General features: G+C 33.3%; 1 protein-coding gene across 2 annotated transcripts in view; it reads left to right on the forward strand.

The window, feature by feature from the left end:
* Positions 1-25,351, forward strand: part of LOC135136453 (neural cell adhesion molecule 1) — a 283,868-nt gene that overhangs the window by 187,452 nt on the left and 71,065 nt on the right. For both annotated transcript variants that reach the window (XM_064065718.1, XM_064065717.1), the window contains exon 10: positions 14,672-14,962. In XM_064065718.1, the coding sequence (XP_063921788.1) occupies positions 14,672-14,962 (291 nt within the window). The remainder of the gene's footprint in view (positions 1-14,671; positions 14,963-25,351) is intronic.

The following is a 25,351-nucleotide window of genomic DNA, read 5'->3' on the forward strand; positions in this document are numbered from 1 at the left end:
TAGTCTGTTTTACACAGTTTACATCAGAGGCAATCGATAATAGAAAACAGATTGATCTAAAGTATTTGGATTTTCTTAAAGCGTTTCATCAAATTGATCACTACGTATTATTACGAAAGTTAAAATCATTTGGATGTACAGATGCATTCTTCGATTTGTTGAAATGTTATCTGTTAAATAGAGATCAATGCGTCAGGTTTAGATGTTATGTTATGTTGTCTAAGAAAATATTTCCTACTTCCGGTGTGCCGCAGGGGTGGATTGTGGGTCCGTTGTTGTTTTTTGATATTTATGACTGATATTACCAATGTTGTGATCGTTGATAATTTACTATTTGCGGATGACTACAAGATTTATAAAATTCCACTTTACTTCCATCGAAGACTGCTTTGCTCTTTAAGCTGATTTGGATAATATCTCTTAATGGTGCCTAAGAAATCGACTATTCTTAAATATTTCGACGTGTTTGGGCATTTCGTACTTTCGTAAAGAGTCACCACTATTTTTCCAGTATATTATCAATAATATAAATTTAAAACGGGTTGATAAGATTACTGACCTCGGAATTTTATTTGATGAGAAATTCACATTCGTTCCACTTATTAATCAGATGGTTACTAAAGTAAATAAAATTTATAGGTTCATATATGAAATTGAAAGGATTTCAGTCACTAAGACATTAACTCTAAAAACTTTATTTTTTGCGTTAGTCAGATCCCAATTGCAGTACGGTTCGGTTGTATGGCAACCTATATATCAAGTCCATATTAATCACATTGAGTCTGTGCAGCGTTTGTTTCTAAAGTTTCTAATTTATTTTGAAGATGGTGTGTATCCTGAAAGGCGATTCAGCAAATTTCCTTATGATACTGTCTTTTAGAAGGATATTTGGTGTCTTATATATATATATTATTTATTCTTGCGGAACTCTCACCATTTTGCCCTTTATCACTTTTTTATGGTTTTGCTTTCTCTGTAACTGGGTCTACCCCGTTGGGAAAGATGTTGTTAGTAATAATATTAATAATTATAATAACTTTTTACTGAAACCAAAACTGAATAATTTCTTCAAGATGGTCTATCCGGTCAAATACTTTAGCCAAATCAGTGTAGATAACATCTACCTGACAATGTTGGTATAACTTTTGCGATACGAATTGGGAAAATGTCAGAAGATTAATTGTTGTAGACTCATGATCCAAACAATCATGTTGTATAGGAATGTATAACTGACTCAAAAATTTTAGCAAAATTGCACAACAGAGAAATGGGTCTATAATTTTTAATCTCAGAAAAAACACCTGATTTCAGGATCGGACAAACCTTGGAGCTTTTCCATTTTATAGAAAAAAATTATTAAAAATCAGCAACAGCGGTTCGATTAATTGAAACTTGCCGAATGGCCTTAATAATACCATTTTGTGTAATATTAGGTATATTTACAGTGGAACTTCCGAAACAACCATCTCCATCAGTTAAAGCATTACACTCCATAAGATCAGAAAAAAAAAATCAGCAAAAGTATTAACGATATCGTTGAGAGTTTCAAAAGTATTGTTCTCAAAGGACATCTTTCCGGGAATTGTAGTTCCACCTTTCTTTGCTTTAATGAAACGCCAGAATTGCTTGGGATCAGTTTAAAGGTTTTCTTGGATCCTTTTGAGGTACGAATTATAGGCAATAGAAGCTATTTTTTTTAATAGATGCTCTCGCTTCTTTAAATTTAGTTAGTTCAGCGAATAAGTCGGAGCTTTTGTACTATTTTAGACAACAATCTTTTTTTATAGGACTTCTAATCTCACTATCAAACCAAGCAGGATAACGTCTCTTTCTTGAGCGAAAAATAGGAACAAATTTATCAACCAAATTAAATAATGTTTTATAAAAATAGTCAACCATATGGTCAACTAAAGAAAAAGTAGCTAATCTCGACCAATCAACATTTAGCAAATCGCGGTGAGGGAAATAAAGTCAGCTTTTCGAAGATTCTATGTCTTGACGTCAGCATCAGCACTTGAAAAGTTTTTATAATTGATTATATAATATAATAAATGACAAAGCCGGATGATATATGTCTTCAATAACTAGTGAAGAATCAACATCACTAACAGAGCATTCCTAGTTTGAAAAAGATAAATCTAACAATTTGTTATTACAATTTATGACGGAGATCAATATTTTGACTAAAATAAGGAATATTAAACTCTCCTATTAAAATCATATTTGTGAAATGGAACCACTTTTCTTCGAAAAAGTCACATAAAGTGTTAGGCTCATCAGTAGATGGAGTACTGGGAATATATATTAGAAAAACAGACAGGATATGGTAATCCAAAGTTAGTAGACATCCAACCAGATCAATTGCGAGACAAACATTTGAAAAAGAAGTTAAGTTTATTCGCTGAACACAAATATGCTCTTTTGGTACAGATAAACTCAGAATTAGATACTGAATTTATTAACAAGTTTCTGTTAGACATATTAAATCATATTCGCTGATACAAGAAGCACCAAAAAAAGTATCCAATTTATTCTTCAGACTGCGAACATTTTGGTAATAAAGGCTGATTTTAATACTGTTTTCGTTTTTGCTTGGATTAATCCAAATATAACCTATGATTCCTAAAATTTCGAGTCTAAAGTGGCTTTCTAATAAAAATTCATATCGTAGATAACGTATCGATCTTCAAATCAAGAATGGCTCACTGCACCTATCCACATTGATATATGTGTCCTTGCTAAAATGCTGTTAACGTCATCACAAAATTTTGTTATGGAAAAGCTCACTTACTTTAAACATACACATATCTGCTCCTTTACCTGTACTCTAACAGTCCACACATATCTTTATTTTAACTCATAGGGTTATCATAAAAAAAATAAAGTTCACAAAATTAAATTTTATAATTTTTCGAAGAATCTGTACTTGTTCGCCTGTACTTCAGGGACGATAGAAGTTCTGCCTAAATAACCTTAAGCCAATTTTTCAAGGCAAATGTATGAAATTCGCCATTTATTTTGTTAAGTATTGTGCTGTGATTAATAAATAAATAATAATTCATTTTCTCTTTTAAATTTAACATACTACTAATAAAACGTTTTTCCACATCTATGCAGGAAATAACAGCGTTAACTTTGTGATAAAAAATCCTTCTGCGCTATTAAACTGTATTTTCTCAAATCTTTTAATGGCCCTGCGGAGGCTGCAACAAATCACCTTTTTTCTGTTCCGAAATAATTTTGCGGATCTCTGTGAAATAAATGCGGTGGATTAACAAACACGACTGCCTTCATGTTAAATAGGCATTTACGTACAATATGTTACACCGCGATGTGTTTTGGTGGCCATCCACTCCGTTCAAATGCACACCCTTTGCTTTTACTCCCTGTGCATGTGGCATGTTAGGCAACGTGTGTGCCAACCACAACGTTCGAATCCCTGAACGCTCCGAAAATATTCCTCACTGTGCAGTCGGAATTCACACACCATCGATATACTTACCATAACCAGAAACGAAACCAAGTCAAGCTTGCCTTAGATAAGTTGCGGATCGAACTTCCATTCATCAGCGCAGCCGATAGCATCTGTCTGTGTCTTTAAGAAAAGTATCAGGCGTTTCATGAATTTGCAGATAACGTGATGAATTAAGACAAAATGAAAACGAACCTTTGAATGCAAGTGAAAAATGAGAAGTCAAATCAGAAAAAATTGTGATAATGAATACTGTGATTATAAAGAGCCAACAAGTCATAGATGTATAAGCAAATTTATTGGATTGATATTCCAAAAATTTTTATTTAAATTATATCGTTTTTATTATTTTTATTATAACACGTGATCAAAAAACCCTCTACTAGTTACTAATTGATCGTTTTTTTTTTGTGTGGGGGGGGTGTTTTAATGTAGGTATAGTAGATATTTCAAGCATATTTAATAATATTCAAGCATTTTAAGAAATTATTTTATGTTCTGTTTTAGAGCACATATAGTGGTGCAAAATACGCAGATACTTAATAGTTTATAGAAGACAACTTTGTAGCATTGTCCAAAGTTGCGTGTATGTCGTTAGTGACTTCGTGTCCTAGAATAAACTTTGTTAAGCTAAAATCTATTATTAGAAAAGTAAACAAAGTTTAACGAAAAATACAGATATAATCTGATCATGAAAGTATTTTATATAGAACTAATAACACCTAAATGGAATAATATCAGATTCAGAGTACTATAATTACATGGATTCGTTGGCGATTGTATTTTCTGTGTAACAGGATTGATTAAAGCACAGCTGCTGTTTAGCCCACATTCAGTCGAAATCAAAACGTTTCTATTTCATTGATGACTGATTTTAATTAGAAGTGGGGGTGATCACGATAGATTGAGGTAATGTATACCTACGCTGGATCTTTCAGAAGTTGAAAGGAAATTGATTAACCTTAGTTTTCTTAGAATAATAAGAACTTCAAAAATTATTTATCGATAAACTCCGCAAGTGGGAATAAGTACATAATAATTTCACCAAATGAAATGAGTGTTTTAAATGTTCTAATTGTTTTTCTTTGCGATACGTATCAAAATGATTAACATTTGCTACAAAAGTGGCATAATAGTTATATTTTGGTGTTAAAATATAAATTATAGACCATAAATCAGACAAACAAAAAAAATATTTCTTTATTTGTATACTTCCAAAGCCCACATTAACATTTATTTACATATAAATGGGCGTAGTAGTGCAGTCATTAAAAAGCAAAGCGTAAAGTACACACCCAACTTCGATTAAGAGACCCTTACATTGATTTGTAAGAAAGAACAGGATTACTTACTTAGTTGGCAAAAATCATGAACGTCGTAACTAGTTATTAGGGTATGAAATCTGTTTTACTTGGAATTTTCACATGTGGCCATCAGGGGCGGCTCATGACTTGAAAAGTTGATGAGGCAAAGCACAATACGCTCCAAAATATAAATAAATCAAGATTACTTAAATATTTTCTACTTAGTCAAATAAACAAATTTGTAAACTCATTTAACTGTCCACCAAGAACCAACGTGAAGGTGTAAGGAACTCTTGTAAGGAAAGGATGGGAATGACAGGACAAAAGGAAAGGGAAACGTGGTCAGAAAAAACTAATATAACTTAAAAAAAAACAAAATTAAAATAAACTTTAAAGAAAACGTATCGAAAAAAATTAAATACAACATAAAATAAACCTATTTGATTTATAACAAAAAAGAAAACGAAAAACATATAAAACATAAATACTCTGGATTTATTTTAATCTTTTTTATAGATCAATAATTAACGATTTACTCAAATAAGGAACCGGCCGTTTTAATTCCTTAACTACATACAATTTATCATCATACGTGAAAGTAGAAAAAACAGAACTGCTATTGTCATTTAACGTTAGTAGAGAAAAATTCCGATTTACTCGTAATCTTAAATAAGGATTACCGAAATCAAATTATGACAAGCACAAAGCACTAACGCGACACACACAAACGTAGGCACTCGTAAGACAAAATTCTGTTACCGAAATTTTGAATCAATTTATACACACACAGATTTGTGGCAAAACAATCAACGGCCTAATTTTGAATACTTCTGCAAATGCAGACTGCATTGGAATCGCACGTTCTCCGCGCGCAAATATTGTTGTCCATCTCTTTTGCAAGCACGGAAATGAGGCTAGCCTCAATTTTGTCTTTTTTCAACTCATACCGCTTATGAGTGTATTGCAGGTTGCTTGCCTATTAACGATATGATTTCTATATCCGCTGTAGAGGCAAGCTCCGAGTTTGCCTCATTCGCGTCACAAAATACATGTTGTGTCGAGTGTTTCAGCGCGCTGTTTAATTAAGGGAGCAACGAGTACCTACTGAGATAAAAATAAGAATATAATTTTCCATATTTATTTTTAAAATTTTAGAAAAAAGACACAAATTATTGGCCGAAATGTGTCGTTGAAAATAGTAAAAATCCTAATAAGGCGTAAAATTCATTGGTGAGGCACTGCCTCACCTGCCTCATAGGACAAGCCGCCCCTGGTGGCCATCCAAGTACCTTAGTTTTTATATCATTATCATAAATATGGTTTTTTGGTTTACATAAACCACCATCTTGAACCAACATAATTCAAATAGCGTGATTAAAATACTTGCACATATGATTTTTACTTCCCGAGCGTAAGCTAAGGAAGTATTTCTGATAAGGTACATGGGGCGACTGGCTACTTTGATGCTTTCTCGACGCTTCATGTATATGAAAAAAAGGGTTTCCCGTTTTCATTTCTCCAGCTGACTGCTGTCTGTGTTAATTTTTATCAATATGATAATCTTAGAAACTACTGGATCGTTTCTTATTAAATTCTGAATGTTAGGAATATCGTGTTGATTGTAAAACGCTAACCAGAATGTCTCTGATCATTCTCCCCAACAATGTGATGACACCCTCTCAAAATTTTTCATGCACTGAGGATTTAAATTTAATAGAATAACATACTCCTGTATTCGTGGTTTATGAATCTGCCTGGAGGTTTTCCCCGAGGCATCCAAATGTTCGCAAAAAATCGAAATTGTATACCAACTTTTTATACTAAGTATTATAATCAAGGATATTATTGCTGACGAGTTCAGATTTTTAACGCGCATAGTCAACGTTTGCAAATCATCTGATCAAAATTCTTCATAACTATTACAGATTTGATGTAAAATTTTTTTGACCTTGTCAAAACGTGGAGAGTAAAATGAAAGGTTTGACATATTTTTGCATTTTTTTCAAAAACAAATGGTGCACATTTTATAAATTTTGCGCATTGCTTTATCATAAGCCTGTTAATAGTTGTGTTAAATCTCAAAGTGTGCTGTGTTTTTCCTGTTCAGTGTTTCTTAGAAGTCGCTATAGAGATGAATACTTTTCCACATTTTCTTGAATATTTTCGATTTGGACCAGAGTTCCTCCATGGTCTTCGATATTCTTAGACTTTTGCTGTCAGTTCGTCTTTTCAATACTATCGAATCTTGGAAATCACCTGCGTTGAATATACAGATATAGACCTATCTATAGTTGGAATCTTATTCCCAGTACTGTCTAAAAATCTAAAAATTTAATATAGTTTGATTTTGGAATATAATCTATATTCGGTATTCCGTCCTCCGTCTTCTCTTCTTCCACTGATATCAACTTGAATATCTTCTCTCATCGCATATCGTCTCTGATCCGTTATGGCAGAAATCCGAGTTAGCTAATGATAAGTAAATATTCGGCAATTTCAGGTTCTCTTCGTATTCCATGAAGAATTAACTTGTTTATTCCTCCTTCTTAGTCTTGTTTTGTTTTCAAGTTTGGGGTATATTTGTCACTCCTGGTTTTAAATTTTTCGTTTTCGGTTCCTTACATTGTTTGTACAGTAAAACATGGTACTTTTTAACAGGTATTACATAATAAAACGCTCAAACATCTTTTAACTGCTTCGCGTTGTAGACAGTTTAAATACAATTATTCGTTTTTGACAATTTGGATCTGTTTTTTGGAAATTAACATGGGCTCATTATTTAGAATTATAGGTCAAATTTTATTTGAAAAACTACTTGTTGATGATCGTTATGATTCAGTGACGATGATGAAATTTTTGCTGTAGTTTTTCAGCAGCTACAATTATATATATTCTATATTATTTTGCAGTGAAATAGAAGGATTTTAACAGCTCTTGGTACAACTGCCGTCACCGGCGATGAGTCATCATCGCTGCACATACTAGAAAACTCATAGGCGTTGTACCAGAATGGCGTATGGGTTTATTTCGTAACACTGCCCCCTCTGTAGTTCTGATCGTTCCTATCAGAAACATCACTGGTGTGACTGTCGTTCTTCATGAGGCGGCCTAAGTGAACGATCTTCATTTTCGTCTTCGACCATTGTCGAATCCTGCAAACGATAGCATTGATCCTCATCACGACAGTAATGGGCCTTCCCAGTCTGGTGAAAACTTCGTGCAACGATCAATCCTTCTTCGGGGGTTATAAAGCCATATCAAATTTCCTGCCTGGAACCCTACTGGGTTGTTCCTAATATTGTAACATGTCTTCATTCTACCACTCGCCACTCTATTCTCGTGGTGTAGCACTTCGTGAACGCTAGACAGCCTTTTCTGTAAGCCATCGTCGTAGCCTTTGACAGTTTTCCTGTTATATCTCCTGCAGTTCCTCCAAAAGTCGTTGTATGGTTTTATAGACCCTCTCGTTCTAATGGTCGGCCGCACAGGTCCTACACTACTTGAACCATCTCTCTACGTCTTCCCGAAAAGGGACCCAGTAGAATTTCTCCCTGACTTTAGCAAGGGTCTCGTTGATTCCAAAAATGAGCACCAGAGCCTCATGTATTTGTCGAAGTACTCCCTTGGTTCGAATGATCGGAACCACCAACAGTAATATGCCCCCCATCTGGACTTTCCCAAGTTGGCTTAAGCAATCCGTTCTCGACATGTAAGGAGTCTCATTGAGCCCATAACGCCTTGAGAGAAGGTGAATCGTGTGACATATCCGACCAGCCAGATCGTTCGATCCAATCTTCTTTCCATCTGAGGAACGGTGCAGTATCCACGTCTTCCTCCTGGTCTTTTTTAAATCGAGTTGTAGTCCATTCATCATCTCTTACAACTGCTTTCTTCCTGCTGTTGAACCGTGTTCTGCGCTGATCAACCTAGTCGTAGTGTTTGCACTTCTGATAAACGATCAATCTTGTAGGCTTTATTTTCAAGACGTAGGACTTCCTTCACTGTATCAATTGTCAATCCGTGGCGATCAATCAAATCCATTTCCAAAATGAAGTCATATTCCATGTTAGCCACGAGGGCGCAATGTCTTATTTTCAGTTGACCAATACAGTTACAATTTTCAATCTGACCGTTTCGGCTATAGGTTCTACATCTTCAGCTCTCACGCATCCTTTACGCACAATTGATACCTCAGCGCCAGTATCGATGGTGATTGCTGCTGGATTTTCATAAATCTTCCCCGGTATACTTGAACCACTACCTCTGGTCAAACTTCTGATTTTCACTTCTCTGTCGGCCTTATTCTCACTAGCTAGCACCAAGGTTGTAGCCTTCTGTTCTTCTTCCCAAGAACCTGCTGTCACTGCTGCTTCAAGTTGCTTCTTGTACGATGACCATGGTGTCTGGCCATCGTCTGACCTGACCTGACCTGACCTGACCATGGTGTCTGGCCATCGTAGGTGGGTGATTGAATTGTTCTGGATTCCGACGTCACATTAAAGAACCATTGGTTGTTGAATTTTTTACTATCTTTTCAAATTTCTTCATTGTCTTTTCTATTCTATCTTCTATCATTTTCATGATCTTCTATAGTTTTATTCTCCCTTCTTGAGTCCATTTTTCTGTCCATTTCTTTGATTATTGCATCCACTTTTCTCATTCTTGCTCCTATTTTCTCGCCCATTTATTCCATTTTTGCGTCCAACTTCTTGTCCATTACCTTGATTCTTGCATCCATTTTTGCGTTCATTGCTTCCATTCTTGTCGTCATTTTCTCGTCCATTTCTCGGTTTTTTGCGTCCATCTGTGCGAGCATAGTTATAATCAGTTTTAGTTGTTCTTCCTTTTTCGCAATTTGAGGTCTAGTCTCAACAGGCATCAATATTCAGAACTCTTGTGCAATCTGCCCGTAATTCGTCGTAAAACTACTTTTTAATTTTAAATTTCACTTCCGACACCAGTGTTACGGGGATAGTAATTTAAAATCGACGTGGGTAAAACTGAACAATTTATTTCCCATTTATATTGGTTTACACGACTAACTATATAGCGATTATGTACAGAATAACTTCAACTCGACTGGAATGAATTTGACTAGACTCCGTTGTCTGGACTTCACTGATTTGATTACTTCCACTTAAACTGCCATCCGGTTCTTCACGAGCGGTCTCCGTCACCGCTTCTAGGCTTATTTTGGAGTACCCATTGCGACTTATTAGCGTACGCCATCCAGCCGCCGTCACCGACGATGAGTCACCCATCATCGCCGCACATACTTGAAAACCCATAGGTGTCGTACCGGGGCGGCGTATGGGTTTATTTCGTAACTATATTCTGATTAATTGAATGAACAGTACTCATTTAGTAAAAACTACTGAAAATGCGGAAATATTTTAGCAGCACTTATTTGCTTTTTTAAGAAGAAAATCGGTGTTGAGCATTATTTAAATATTTTTATTTAGATAAATTATTTATTATAGCTACCTAATTATTAAAATCAAAATGAAACAAATATTAGTATCTAGATACATGTTTTCAAAATTACAGGTAACGATAAATTCATATGTTTCTGTTGTAAGTAATTATTTTAGTAAGGTGGTGAATTGTGTGTATTTAACCTGAAAATAAATCCGCCAACAAACATCAACCCAAACGTTAAAGCTGAATAAAGACATGTATGAAATATTAAGGTAAATATAAAGAAGTGTGCTACGCGTATGTTTCAAATGAGTTTTTCCTTTACAAAATTTTGTGATGATTTTATCAACATTTATGCAAGGACGGGTACATCAATTTAGATGGAAGTGATGTAATAATAATAGTAAGCTGATAATTTAATCAATGACATAAATCGACGCCTTCATTAATTCCTTGACTCGCCCTGTATAAGCCATTCTAAATATACTATAAATAGAGTGATGAATCACAAGTATAGATTTATCATATTTTGAACATTTTCGATAGTATTAATTCGGCAAAATTTTGAGATGACGATATTTTGATCAAAAATTTACCATAATTACGATAACTTTGAAACATCCGCGAGATTTCAGAGCATTCAGCTTTGCAGGTTAACAATTAAAGTGCCAAATGTTGTCATACAATTTTGATTTTTTTTCAAAAATCTGGATAGTATAAATATAATAATAAATACATAAGTATTTCCGTATTAATATTGAGAAATCCTTTAAAAAAAATAAGGGAATAATCAAAAATATATTCGTTTTAATTATTGTAATACATGTTTGTACGCATATTTTTGTTTTTACACTAAAGTTTGTACTTTTAAGGTCAATACTTCACGATGATTGTGCAGCAGAAGGGACACTTTGATAACACAGGGTTCTATAATTTTTTTTCTAATTTGATGCAACACATCTGAAGGCCATCGATGCATTTCTAATTTTCTATTTTTCATTCAATTGCACGCCTGCCTGATGGCTAGTTCCGTTGAACCTTCTGCTGTCCAGCACGCATTAAAACAATTACAGACTCGTGTTGTTTGGTTAATTACTGATGTTTTGCTTGATTGCGCCAACCTTATCAACCACCATCTTGTGTAGAACGTAAAACAACAATCGAGGACTGAGAAACACTTCCCTTGTGCATGTTTTCTATCAGATTGAAAATATTTTAATTACAGGAAATATTATTAGGACGAAATAATTTTCGGTTTCTTTGCCGTCCACACGGATTTTCTTTCATTATTTTCTTTTTATCATCTTGTGATAAAACTGGGAGAACAATATTTCTTTCAGTGTTGCTTTTTCTTGTAAGAAATGATAAATGCCGGAAAAGTGGGTGTGTGACAAAGTCTCATCATCTGCAGAGAAGTGATGTTGAGAACTGGAGTCACGAAGTGCATGTCGCAATAAATCCTACTTATTTATGAAACCAGAAAACTCGGAGGACACGTCTGTGATAGCGGTAAGGATATGTCGGGAATTGTCCTGGAAATCGTCAGATAGCAATGCGAATGGAAAAGAAGAGCGTTTTGTCACCGCGTCATTAACAACTGTTTCATCAACACCGTGGGCGTTTCGAGATGATGGATTTTTATTTTATTACGGTAATGTAAGAAAATACGATTTGTAAAATTTACTGCTACTCAAGTAAATAGCACTAAAGAAGTTTTTAAATAAAGAGTTATGATGCCATTACTATTTCTTTGTTAACGACATCATAATCTTCTTCCATTTAATGACATATTTTTATAATAATGAACTCGTAACAGCGCTTTATTGAATGATAAAATTTTACTTAAGTAATACTGTTACGTACACATAATTTTAAAATAATTCTAAAGCAAATCGTCTGTATTATAATAATTATCTGTTACGACACAAAAGTACGCAACATTTTATAGCATTTGATTAGAAAAGTATAAACCTGGCCCAACAAATTCAGTGTCTAAGAAAACGTTGACGTTTTGTTTAAAAAATTTCCTAAGCTTTACGCTTCCGATAATAAAGTTTAGCAAAGGTTTCCTTAAACTTTCAGTCATAGCGTAACTGGTTGCTTGAACTTTGCAGAACTGTAATAGTTGCCGCGAATATTGGTCGATATAACCTCTTGAATTTTTTTTTTGTTCTCTTTGGGATTCGTTTGTTAACATTATTTGAGTAACTGAAGTAGATAACTTATTTTAAAATTTCACACAAATTACTAGTTAAACTAAAAACAATTGATTTGAATTCCAATATAACATACAAATCGCTTTAATTGAGGTACTGGGATAGGGGGATATTTTCTTGGGCTTCAGATTGTTTTTACCTAGTGCTGAAGGACAAGGGATGTTATTTATGCCTCTGTCGAAGTAACCTTGGACCAATTTTTTGTTTTTGAAAACGTCCCTGCGCTAGGATTCCGCCTACCACTAATTTTTGTAACGTTCTGACTATAATTTCAAACTATATTGAAGTTTCTCCGAATCTCTAATTCCAACGTTGAGAAACTCAAGATTAATGTTTTATAAAAAACTTAATCAATAGATCCAAAAATGTTAGCCCGCTCTATGTATTCTGTTTTTAAACAGGAAACTCGATGAACATTAAAAGTAAACGGATGACGTGATAATCCTAACCCTCATGGAAAATTTACTACGTGCAAAACAATTTCCTTTAATTACTTGAAAAACTCAGGAAGACTGTTTTATTTCGGGTCGACGTTGAATAATTAATGTTTCTTGAATAAATTAGCATTAGTAGACCAGCAAGCTGCATATCCCTATAACATTCATTGCAGCATTAACTAGTCAAGTGCTGTGGAGTACAGGATATTTGTATAGGCGTGTAGATATTTATGTCAAACGCGGGTTAAATAATAGCAAATTTAGGGCGCTTGTGGTTGTAAAATTTCTAACTAGTAAATACATTATGTGAAGCTTTAACTTGACACAGGTATTTACTTAAACAAAATAAATACATTATTTTTTTTTATTTTGTGCGCTTTTTAAAACAGAAAATTTGTAGCAGGTACGAGAAATTAATAAGAGAATTTTTACTGCCTACCTAGCTAATATTCCACTCCTGACATTACTTCAATTGGTGAAATCTTTATAAGCTTATAATTAATTTTTTGGGACACTCGATATAAGCAATTCTAGAAAAAACGTTTTCACTTGTTCAATACCTTTTCAGAATATAATATCTAATTATTAACAGACTTATTGTCCAAAATTTCTCTCTATAATACAGCGGCAGTGTTTTTAAAAACATTTACCATCGTCACTATTTTAAAACTTTTGGTGAAACTTTTTACACGTATATTTAAAAATCAATATCTCAATTATTTATAGAAATTTCAAAACGTGGTTTTTCACCAACACAGCGTTACGAAATTTCCATGAATAATAGAGATATTAATTTTTAAAAATACGTAATGAAACATTTACGTACGTTGTGGTAGGTATTTGTATAAAAGACCTTCGCAAATGTTTCTACAAAAATAGAAATAATTGAAATCAAACGATAATAATTAACCAGTTGTGAAATATTTTGTTTTCTAAAAATTGGTGTCACGTTTCCATTGATCCAGGAAAGTGGAAATTTTTATGGGGAGACTAAAGATTATCATAAGAGGTTGAGAAAATGCAAATCTTGCATCACGAATAATGAGACTTGGAATAAGGTCATCACCGGCAATAAACTTATTACCCAACTTTGACATTAAGGTAACAAGAAGCTCTTCAGATACAAGTGGCATAGAAAAAGATGGATTATTAGACACAATATCTGAAAGTTGGAAATTTTCATTTCTATCAAACATGGCAAAATTTTTATTTAGCAAATACAAATTTTGTTTATTATTCTCAGTACCGAATTTTACTGAAATTTGTCATTTTGTACAGTTTCAAATTACTTACTATATTCAAAGTAACAAAATCTGATTAGATATTAGAATATTAAACTGCACTAGGTTAACCATAAACGAATTTCGCTTTCTTAATAAAATGCTCTGTTTTAATAGAACTCGAAAGATTCTAATTAAACAAATAATTATATCTTCTAATAAAAAGTGAACTGGGATTATTGCAAGAATGAATCGGATCTCTAACGATAACAACGTGCATAGAAGGTATATTAAACCAATTAAATTTAACAGTCTTGCGTCTCCTGCGCCTCATATAAATGTTATATGTTGTTTAATTTCGCAGCTCTGCACGCGTTTTCGTGTACACCCTTCTGGCTAATTTAAAAAAGATTCATTTCATGAAATTTTCAGCGCCGTTGTCTTTTGATAATGTTTTCATGAGTACTTATCCTTTCAGCTGCGGCGTACACGCCTCAAATATTTACAAAATAGCTTGTGAATATTTAAAATTGCATTATAAACTTTGGATGAGTAAGGGAATTTCCTCGTTTAAAGGAAACTAAAAATGGATAATTATTTTCAGACGCTCCCCGCTGCAGAGAGGGTTATAAAGTTATGAGGGTCGGTGCGGTCCCGTACGAGACACTTGTCGTCCAGTGTCACGTGGACGCTGTTCCAGGAGATGTTCGCTTTTCCTGGACTTACAATACGAGCAAGGGTGTCCTTCCCGTCCTGGGGGCGAAAATGCTAAACAATGGGGGCGTGTCAACCTTGCATTTTACCCCAACGGACGACCTGGAATCACTGTCCTGTTGGGCCACTAATGATGTAGGCAAGCAAGAACAGCCCTGCGTATTTGAAATTGTACCTGCAGGTAAGAGAGCTTCTGTAAATGCTTGTAGGATTTTTTACTTGGTTCATAAAAGCCCCAATTTTGTTGGGGAACCCCCTTTACGTTTCAGTTCATAAAAAAATCTTGTTCTCGGTACGGTAAACATATTAATGTACGACGGGAAGGTAGTGGTCGGCTCATTTAAAAAAAATAAGTTTTCTTATTTCACTTAATTCACTTGCAATTTCGTTGCTATTGTTGTTGATATTTCGTTTACTAGGACTAGGATTGAACCACGTAACTTTCTGCCATGTTGAAAGATTTCCTCCGCGTCTTTGGAACCTGCGGTTGCACGATTCTGCATCGTCCGCTAGTGTGGACACATTTCTAAAACACGAGACGAAACGAAAGATTTCTCTCTATTTTTTTGTTCTTTTTATAAGGATATTTATATTTGTGAGGATAAAAAGAAAATACGTACGTGCTAAAAATCAACAAACAAAACAGTAAGTTGTGAAATTATATTTGACGAAGTGAAAAACAGCAAAATTATCTCAACATCTACTGGAGATTTCTGTGTATTATGTTCCTCAGACGAATAACGTTTTTTTTTCACCTTGATATTAGTTAAAATTAAAAACAAATTTTGTACTGTTTACTTTGTGTCTGTTTGCGAAAGAAAAAATTATTGAGGAGAAGAATTATTATTACACAGTACAGGCATCTGCCACTGGATTTATTGAGAAGGTAAATATTCAAAATTGAAAACAGGATTCCTTGTCATTAATCTGTGTTTATTTACTAAGGAATAATATATGCAAAAAAATATATTTTGTTTTATTACTTCAAATTCGTGTTTGCAATATTTTTTGTGCATGGTAGTCAGAAGTAACAACCGACGTTTGAAATAAAAGAGAAGTTGCTACGTTTGGCTCTTCTTTTCAGAATGTATTAATATATTTATTATAATGAAATTTTAAATATAGCCTGGCCGCAATTTTCACCATATAATGCGAAGGCAGTTTTTTTAAACAGTTAATTATCATTAATTTTTTTAATTTTGTTGAAATGTTTGCATCACGTGTTTTTAATAGTCAGTATCGCAATAATTATTTATGGAGATTTCGGAACGCGGCTTCCACCACTGTTTTCAGCGTACAAAAATTCTAGAAATCGTATCAAATACATTGTCGCTTTTTATTTTGAAGGGAGATACAGTAAAAGGAAATTTCTTTTTGCGATATCTTGTCTCCATTAAAAAATGTCGAATATATCTGGTACGATTTCTAGAGTTTTGTAAACTGAAAACAGTGTTGAAAACAGCGTTGTGAATGTAGTCAACACTTCATATGGCAGATGTTCATCTTGAGAAAAATTTTCAATAGATAAATTCTTCTAACAGTTGTTTTAACGTTCGATATAAAATTTTTTGTAGAAATGAGCAGCAAATAAGATTGAGATGAAACGATTTTTCAATATTAATTAGTAATATTAATTAATTAAATATCATTGTGTACAAACACACTTCAAACGTAATTAATCCTGTAGCAGGATCTATTTGGGAAATTGTTAATTTCATATTTTCTCAATGTTTCATACTTTCTGACATGTGAAAAAGTGTTTCCCGCTTCAGTCTGTTTGTAATCTGTTAGCAATTTTATTATACAATTATTCTCTAAAACTACAGGAGTGATTGTCGTGAATCTTTTATTTAAAAATGTCGTGTAGATAGTAAAGCATCAACTAGAATTTCTCTAATCGTTCCCACCAAAAATTTAATTACACCATCTCAAAATTTTGCCAAGTAAATCCCTTCAAAATATTCATCTTTGCTTAAGATCTATTAATCTATCGCTACTTTTAGGAAAAAAGATCCCTATTATACAACAAAATTTTACATAGTTTACACAATAATAATTGTTACAAAATGTACTTCGAAATTCAACGTTGTTTGCGTTTTGTGATATATTTGTGCTTTTTCGCCTTGTTAATGTGGGATGTCTAAAAACTGAATGAACAAATGAGATACGTGTATTGATTAAATCAAAAATAGTTAGTCAATATAATAGAGAATACTAAAAAGATAAAAGTTGTAAAATCAGTGTTTTTAATTTATCTTAATTACAGGATCGTTTAATAATTGTACTCTAGGGACAAGGGAAGTTCTATCTAGCAAAATTTTGATCGATTTTTAGGAATTGAACAAACAGTGTTGACTGTCATATTTGTCCAGTCTTCAATGCTTTCCATTTAAATACCATACTTACTACTTATAATACCATACAGGGTTTTATAAAAATTCTAAGGGCGTAGTTGGCCATGGTTGTCAAAAATCCCGCTTCGCTGAAATTTTGCCTCATTATGACAGTTCTCACTTTTCATTACTGTCATTTGTAACCTGTCATATCATTTATCATTAAAGCTTTGAATAGATTTCCTCAGCAGTCAGGAGTTCCCCATCAAATTGAACAATGGGTATTGACGAAAGGATTACAGAACATTTTTGAAATGAAAAAGAAAGTGAACATGTATCTTGAACACAATGGTGAACATTTTCAACATTTACTGTGATGTTTAATGGCGATAAATTTGTTTCTTTTTATTGTAGTGAATTAGTTTTGATTTTTAATAAGATATGAAACATTTAGGCAAACAATTATACAGATGCGTGTGGTCTTTGTCATGCGTCTTTAGGAATTTAGTAAAGTTCAAATATGAGAGGCGGCACGTATTCATAACCTACTTCGACTCTATAATCATTTATAGAAACCGTGTAGATAACTTATGGTTTAAAACAGAAACAGCAACAATAAATACAAAAGGAGAGTTTACAAAACTTTGTGAGCATTATGTGAAAATAAGAACTTGGAGTAGTTTTAAACTCGCCGACGGTAGAATGTTAACTTATTATTGATTGGCTTCTTCTATTGCATAAAATAATTTTCTAGAATTGGTTTTTAGAGATTTATTAATCACAATGTCGTTTCGTAGCATTTTTACATTTATTTTTAGATAGCTACTTTTTAAAAAGTTGTTTTATTGTGGAGTTTTTGACTTGAAAGACAGTATTGAAGCAAATAATTCTGAAAATCTGCATGTCTATATAAGAAACTTCTATAGTTTAAAAAATAATCTGACTTTCTCGAAGCCATTAGCAATCAATCCTGGTCCAATGTGTGTAATGTATTAGACAGCAAACCTAAATTTAAGAAATTTTACAGAATAATTGAATATCAGTTTGATAAAGCTTATCCCCTTTGTATGAATCCTATAACTAAAAATGGTCTAAAAAAAATAATCCGTACTTTCAAAGCTGGTCTACTTACATTCATGACCTACATAAATTGTATGTTAATACAAAATCTCAACAAATACTGGAAAAACTAAAACTAGAACGGAAAATTTTCAAGAAATTCCTAAATGAATACAAAAAAAGTCTAAACCATTCCATAATTAATAATTCCAAAAACAAAACAAAAATTACTTTTGCAATGTTTAAAAAGGTTACTAAACAGGGTAATGGTAATTCCAAAACCTACTGTTTACTACTATACAAAACCGCTGAATATAAAAGATACTTATCAAATAATTACTGATCCAGCTGTACTTCCTCATAAATTCATAGAATCATTTCAACCGCCGGACTTAGTTACAAATACCAAGAACCCTAACATCCACACAATTACCAAAAAACTATTTAATAATACTAAGTCCCTCAACCCAGAATCAGCCGATGAAGTCAAAAGAGTAATAAATGCCCTACCAAACATACATTTTTGTGGAATAGATGATATTCCAATATCCGTGATAAAAAAATGTTTGTGATTATATAAGCGAACCTTTAGCGCATATAATAAATCAGTGCGTCTTAGATGGATATTTTCCAACAAGCTGAAGTCAGCAAAAATCATTCCGATTTATAAAAAAGGGAGTATAGAAAACATTAACAATTACAGGCCCATTTCTATATTGCCTTCTCTATCGAAAATTTTCGAAAAAAGCATATACAGGGTTATTCAGCTAAGATGACCCATTTATGTTTTTAAAATAGGCAACCCAAAATACTGATTCCACCTGAATCTGGATTACAAAAAATTTTTCAAAATTAAATTGTATCAAAGTTTGCTAAATGTATCGAAACGTCAGTGTCAGAAAAATGCCTATGCATTCTTACGATAATAACGAGAAAACATATGGTATCATATTTTGGTTTGTCTTCCCTGATTGGAATAAAGTCTTTGTGGCACAAAAGAGAGTCTTAAGAACTATTTACAACTTATCAACTCGACAATCATGTAGGTCATTCTTTAGGAAGTTCGATATAATGACATTTACCTCCTTGTATATGTATAAGTTGATTATGTATGTCCGACGAAATCAAAGTAATTTTACAAAGAATGGAGATCTTTACTCCAAGATGACAACATGAGGTCATATTAACCTAGGTGTACCAAAACATAGGACAACTTGCTTCGAAAAGGGACCATATTACAGAGCGATACAAATATATAACACCTTACCCCTGTCATTAATAAATATTTGTGAAAATAATAGATTCAAACGCGACATTAAAAAATATTTCATAAATAGGGAGTATTACAGTCTCGACGAGTTACAAATTGTATATCATTTTGATGTCTCATTTGACTAATATTCTATATGTTCTGTACATATATTGTGTAAAACGTTTATACACACATGCATAATATCTATGCTCACATATTTATGTTTATGTTTATGTCACTGTTACGTGTGCTTTGTTTCTATGTTTGAAGTGTTAAATGATCTGTATTGATCCTAATGAATAAATCACCATTATTATTATTATTATTATAAAAAGAATATTTTTTAACACATAAGACTAGGTTAAAACATAAATTTTTGATTTTGTATTAACTGAAACCCATGGAAAATAAATTACTAATTAGCAATTACTGATTAAATGTCGAATAGCGTAGATTTTTTTTTAAATCAGATCTAGTAGCATAACAGTTCTAAATTACGTATTGCAGAAGAGGCAATAGTGTCACAAATATAAAACTAGCAATACAACTAATACATAAGAGAAACACTAGTTAATTTAATTATATCAGGATTGCAAAATTGTACTGTTGGTAACAAACTAATAAAATAATAATGACAAAGAAACTTTACTGTACAGTTGTGGTACGAAAAGTATGATCCATTCTGTAACCGATACATTTTTCTAAATAATGATAATAGAATACCAGAATGGGAATTAGCATATTGTTTTCTAAAGCACATTAGTCTTAAAGCTTGGTTCGAATATAAGATAGATCAAAGTTTTTTTTTTAATTAGTTTACTTTTTTTTTTAATAGTACGGTATCAGTTTTTAGCTTTCCCTGTCGCGAAATTATTCATATAAAGTAAAATTCGCTCGATGAGCGAATGTTTACCTAACCCCTTGTAATCAGCTTGTGAAACCGTAAAATTTAGGTTGTGCTTGTGGTATCAGGATAGGAAAGCTTTTTAATTTAAACGTCACAGTCTGTCTCCGTCAAGCGCTAAAGATGTTTGAACTGTTAATTTAATTACGACTGTAATATTTACCAGTATTCTCCCGTGGATAGTTTGGAAGAATATAATAAAAAAATTCAACTACTGTTACACAATTTTAAAGATTAAATAATAGGATATATTTATTGTTTGAATGAATTTTGTGCACAGCTTTTTCGTGATAAGCCTTGATGCTCGCGAATAATTTTATTCAACCAAGCCATTTTAATCAGATTTTCTTCCACTAATAAGACATTTATTTTCTTCTGTATCGACTCTTTCGGAATTTTACGATCATTGATTGTTATCGGTAATGGTGCTATTAATGAACTGTAGAATTTCATAGGCACTCATGATTTTTCAGGATATTTAATAGTTGTAACGTATCGCGAAATTTGTAATTTTTTTATAAGAGGGCTGTAAATCTAACAATTACGCATATTAAACAGTAAAAGAACTTATAACACATTAAATAATTTTAGAAGCATATGAAGCCATTCCAAGTTATGTACAATTTTACCATGTCCTCCCTTTATGATTATCTCTTTTAATTCCATCTAAATTATTCCCTTTCATGTTGCGTGAAGCTCGAGGAATGATTCCAAAGCCAGCAGAAATGATGAAGTATTGTTTTATTTGCTGTGGGAGAAGACATACGTTCCAAAAATATTAATGGAAATCTTCTGTAATGTTTCAAAGTTTATACACCTCGAAAATTTGATAATATAACTAGGAGAAATTTCATTACCATATTCGCATCTCGAAGTCTCATCCAAGCTTATGAATATTCAAACTACTTAACCCGTTAATTACTTACTTCACGAAAGCACTCAAAACCTCTAGGTGCAAATCTACCGAAAAACTATCGAGTTTATAGAGCCTTTATAAGAGAAAACTCAATTATTTAGACACAAGTACCATTCTGTCACTGCCGTTGAAATCGCACTGCCATAAAATGTGAACTAAATTGGTAGAACAATTAATTATTCACAGCTCGATCCTCCGATATGTCTAAGGGCGAAGAACACCTGGATATTGACGGCGAACATCGTTAAGGAAGCAAAATTGATGGAGAACAGCCTGTGTTATTTCTAAGTAATCTTCCCCGGTTCTATTATGTAACTTGTTACTCACCTGTTTTTTGCTACATCGACAAAATAATAACATGTTTTAGCGTACAAACAATGAGGGAACTTCGTCAACCTTACGTTATTGATTTTTTAATTTGTCAGACACTAAATGAACGAGCTATCTACATGTTGTAGCAGATTCTTTTTTTGTTAATACCTCAGGGAAATACACACAATGAGTATTAAAATTTTTATTCTCTTTTATGAAGCAGTTAGATATTAAACAGACCGCACTCGTGAACAATATACACGTCAAGTTTTTAACAAATGTTGAAACCTCGTTCCAGTCACGACTTAGTGATGCCTGTCTTTGTGATGAAACTTATTTCATAAAACGTAGATTTTATTGATCATGACCTAACGCCACTACGTTTGATTTTCTACTATCACATCCTACGAAAAACTTCTTTGGAAACGAAATAACTGAGTTTGAAATGGGTTTCGTCCAGTGTAATTGTCTAATAAATCTATATGCATTAAATGAAAATGTCGAATAAAAATATTATTCGAATAAAGTATGTATGTTGCTTTTTTGAGTAGGAAAATTTTAAAGTGGTACAAAAGTAGTAGTATCTTGTATTTACTTTTGAATGATGTCATCTAGGCACATGCTATGCTATTGCGAATTTGAAAATAATTGTTGTATTCTGAATAATGCTTTTAAAATATTTAACATAGTATTGAAGCACTTGCGATTTGTGCTCCTTCTGATACAATGAACTTGTCTTTCTTGCGCTACCATTGCCAAAACCTACAAAATGTGACGACTTACCTTACAATTTTACACGCATCGCGTCTTATACTTCTATATGAATTGTTTCCAAGAATTCCCCTTTCTGTAGGCTTTATAAAAAAAAACACCTCGTGTTACCACATAGACATATTTCACACTTGAAGTCTTAATTAACATTTCTCTTCTACGTCTATTCCGGTTGCCGTACGATGGTTGCTCACTTCACGTAAATTTTAAGATATAAATGTTCGAATCGACGATGCCACATTTCCTGGATTCCACGCTCGCATTATTCGTTTGAAGAATACAATTATTACGAATAACATATAAATCCCGGATAAGTCTTACTGCCAAAGTCACATGTTTCCAAAGAAAATAAGTTTTGTTTTGGTAAAGCATACTTTCAAGCCTTTCTCCGCAATACTGCCCACAGACAACAAAAGATCGGTCCTCAATTTTGAAAAGTCTAACACACCTTCAGTACTGAGATGTGTGTCTTGTTATGTTTTAATGAAGCGTTTTTCTGTTCATTTTTCTGCAGTTTAGTTGCTTTGGATTAGTTGTGTTGGCATTATGAAGGTAACTAATTAGCTTTGTCAAACAAGTACAATTCATTTTAAAGCTATTATTGAATAATGTATTTGTGGGGGTAAAGGAGGGCTATAATCCAGTATGGTTCAAATCGTTGCATCGCGCCCACTCACTGTAATGGCTCGTGGAGGGGTTGATATACTACACCCAGTATCAATAAGTGGACCATTTTGTGCAATTATTCCGTTTAATTTGTCCTACAATAGTCATCACGCTGAATAAAATAATTCAGATTGAGTTGTTCATGATTTCTGAGTGAGAATTGAGGAATAATTTTCAAATTCAGTTTGATATTTCGATTTTCCATGGCTAATCTAGAACCGCGATCGTCGAACTCAGACGGAACATTTAAAGCCTTTTTACAATGAATGGGTGCGATGCAACGAAAAAATACTGGTCGATAGCCGTCTTTTAGCTCCGCAAATGCATCACTCAATAATAGCTTTAAATTTATCTAAGAAGATATTATAAAATAGAAACCAATTCACCATGTTAATTCGTAGTATTCAAACTTGGATGCGGCACCTTGTATAAGTAGTATTAATTTATTGTTATTTGACTTACAGGCTTATTAAGACTCCCAGTAGGGGTACAAATTAACTTAATCTAGATAATACAAATAAATCAATAGAAATAAATAAAATAAATATTCGAGTTTTATATAATAATAATTGTTCTATTCTTTCTGCTTGCCCACCTCTTGCCTTAGTTCCCTTAACTTTCGTACTTCTTTCATCCAGTCCAGTCCTCTTCCATCCTCGTTTAGCACTTCTTCCTTACGTTCCTTCGATTCTCTCAATCCTTCAAATCCTTCCAGCATATGCTCTATTGTTTCTCCCTCTCTCCAACATATCCTACACTTTCTGTCAGTTTCATCCATCCAAAAATTATTCTCTTTCTCTTCATTTCCACGCCTAAATCTCATCATTCTTTTCTCCTTTATACTCTCTCTGTGTGTACTTTGGTCCTTCATCCTTTACTATTTTTCTATACTCTGCATTATATCTAGACTCCGATATTTTCGATCTGCTTTCTTGCTTATCTATGTCCTCATCTCTTACACTCAATTCTTCTTTCATACTTCTTCCCATTTCTCTCATTCTCTCTATTTCTTCACATGCATATCCCTTTCCTTCATAATATTTGTCTCTTTCGTTCCAAACATGTTTTCCCCCTTCCTTTCTTATTTCTTTACAACATTCTGGCAATATTTTACAATCACCTCTCTCACTAAACTTCTCTTCAAATCCAATCGCCCTTTTACCCGCTTCCACTCTCATTTTCTCCCTTTTTGTTTCTTCTCTCACTATATACCCCGGCGTATACTTTTCCAATCGCAATGTCCATTTTAAGTATTTTTCTTGCCCTATTTGTTCATATTCCCTCCATCCCCAAATCTCAGCCCCGTCCATAAATACACTTTTGATCAAACTATCAAACATCATCGTTCTTCTCTTATAATCATGTTCAAATTTTCTCCCTCCTATTTCCCATACTACTCCTATCACTTTGTTCGCTTTTCGGACCATTTCTTAAATATGCCCTCTATCTGAGTTATTACTCTTTAATGTATATCCTAAGTCCTGGAATTCTTTCACCTGTTCAATCTCCACTCTTTCTTCTCCTTTCTTACTTTCTTCCCAAACACCACCATTTTTGTTTTTTCCACATTCACTTCCAATTCCTTTTTTTGTACGTACTTCTCAAAACTTTTAAAAATTGTTTTCATTTCTTCTCTTTTCTTTGCCACAATCACCAAATCATCTGCGTACGCCAACGACCACACTTTCCAACATTTCATCTATATCTCCTAGATAAGCTGCAAACAATGCGGGGCTGAGTGGGCATCCCTGTCTCACTCCACTATCTGTATAAAAATTCTCGCTCTCTTATTTTTTTCGTCATCAAGATGGAGGGCGATGGTGTCGTCCCCGATGCTCATGCTGCTGAAAGTAACTCAAAACAGAATAATAATTGTGAATTCTGTAATGTTGGTATACGCAGTAACGACGTTAAGGGTAGTCTACCTAAGTGCTCGGTAGCAATACATCAAAAATATTTTGAAAATATTGCAACAGTCTGTTGTGTCGACCGGTGCAACTGGAAGTGTAAAAGTTACCATTTCAAAGAACAAGATGATTCTATTAAGCTACAAGAAAGAAAATGAGTGTTTGCTGTGTGAAAAACAGTTATTAGAGCGTTTAAATCAAGAGTTATAGTTTTCCAGTAGTGTTGGTGCTGATATCTGCCAGTAGTTCCGATAGTGAACAGATAAAAAAAGGGTACAAACTATATTCGTCAGCTGTTTTGATAGTGAAACCCGTAGAGGGTGCAGTTAATGCTTCAAAAATTGAAACAAACATAAAATCAAAATGTGACATTCCCAGTATTAACGTCAAGGTAGAAGGCACTCGACTGGTAAAAAATGGCGTTCTTATCAGATGTAGCGATTCAAACTC

This window comes from Zophobas morio, unplaced genomic scaffold (assembly GCF_036711695.1).
Source record: "Zophobas morio isolate AGI-343-1 ecotype UQ-CSIRO unplaced genomic scaffold, CSIRO_AGI_Zmor_V1 ptg000026l, whole genome shotgun sequence".
Taxonomy (NCBI): domain Eukaryota; kingdom Metazoa; phylum Arthropoda; class Insecta; order Coleoptera; family Tenebrionidae; genus Zophobas; species Zophobas morio.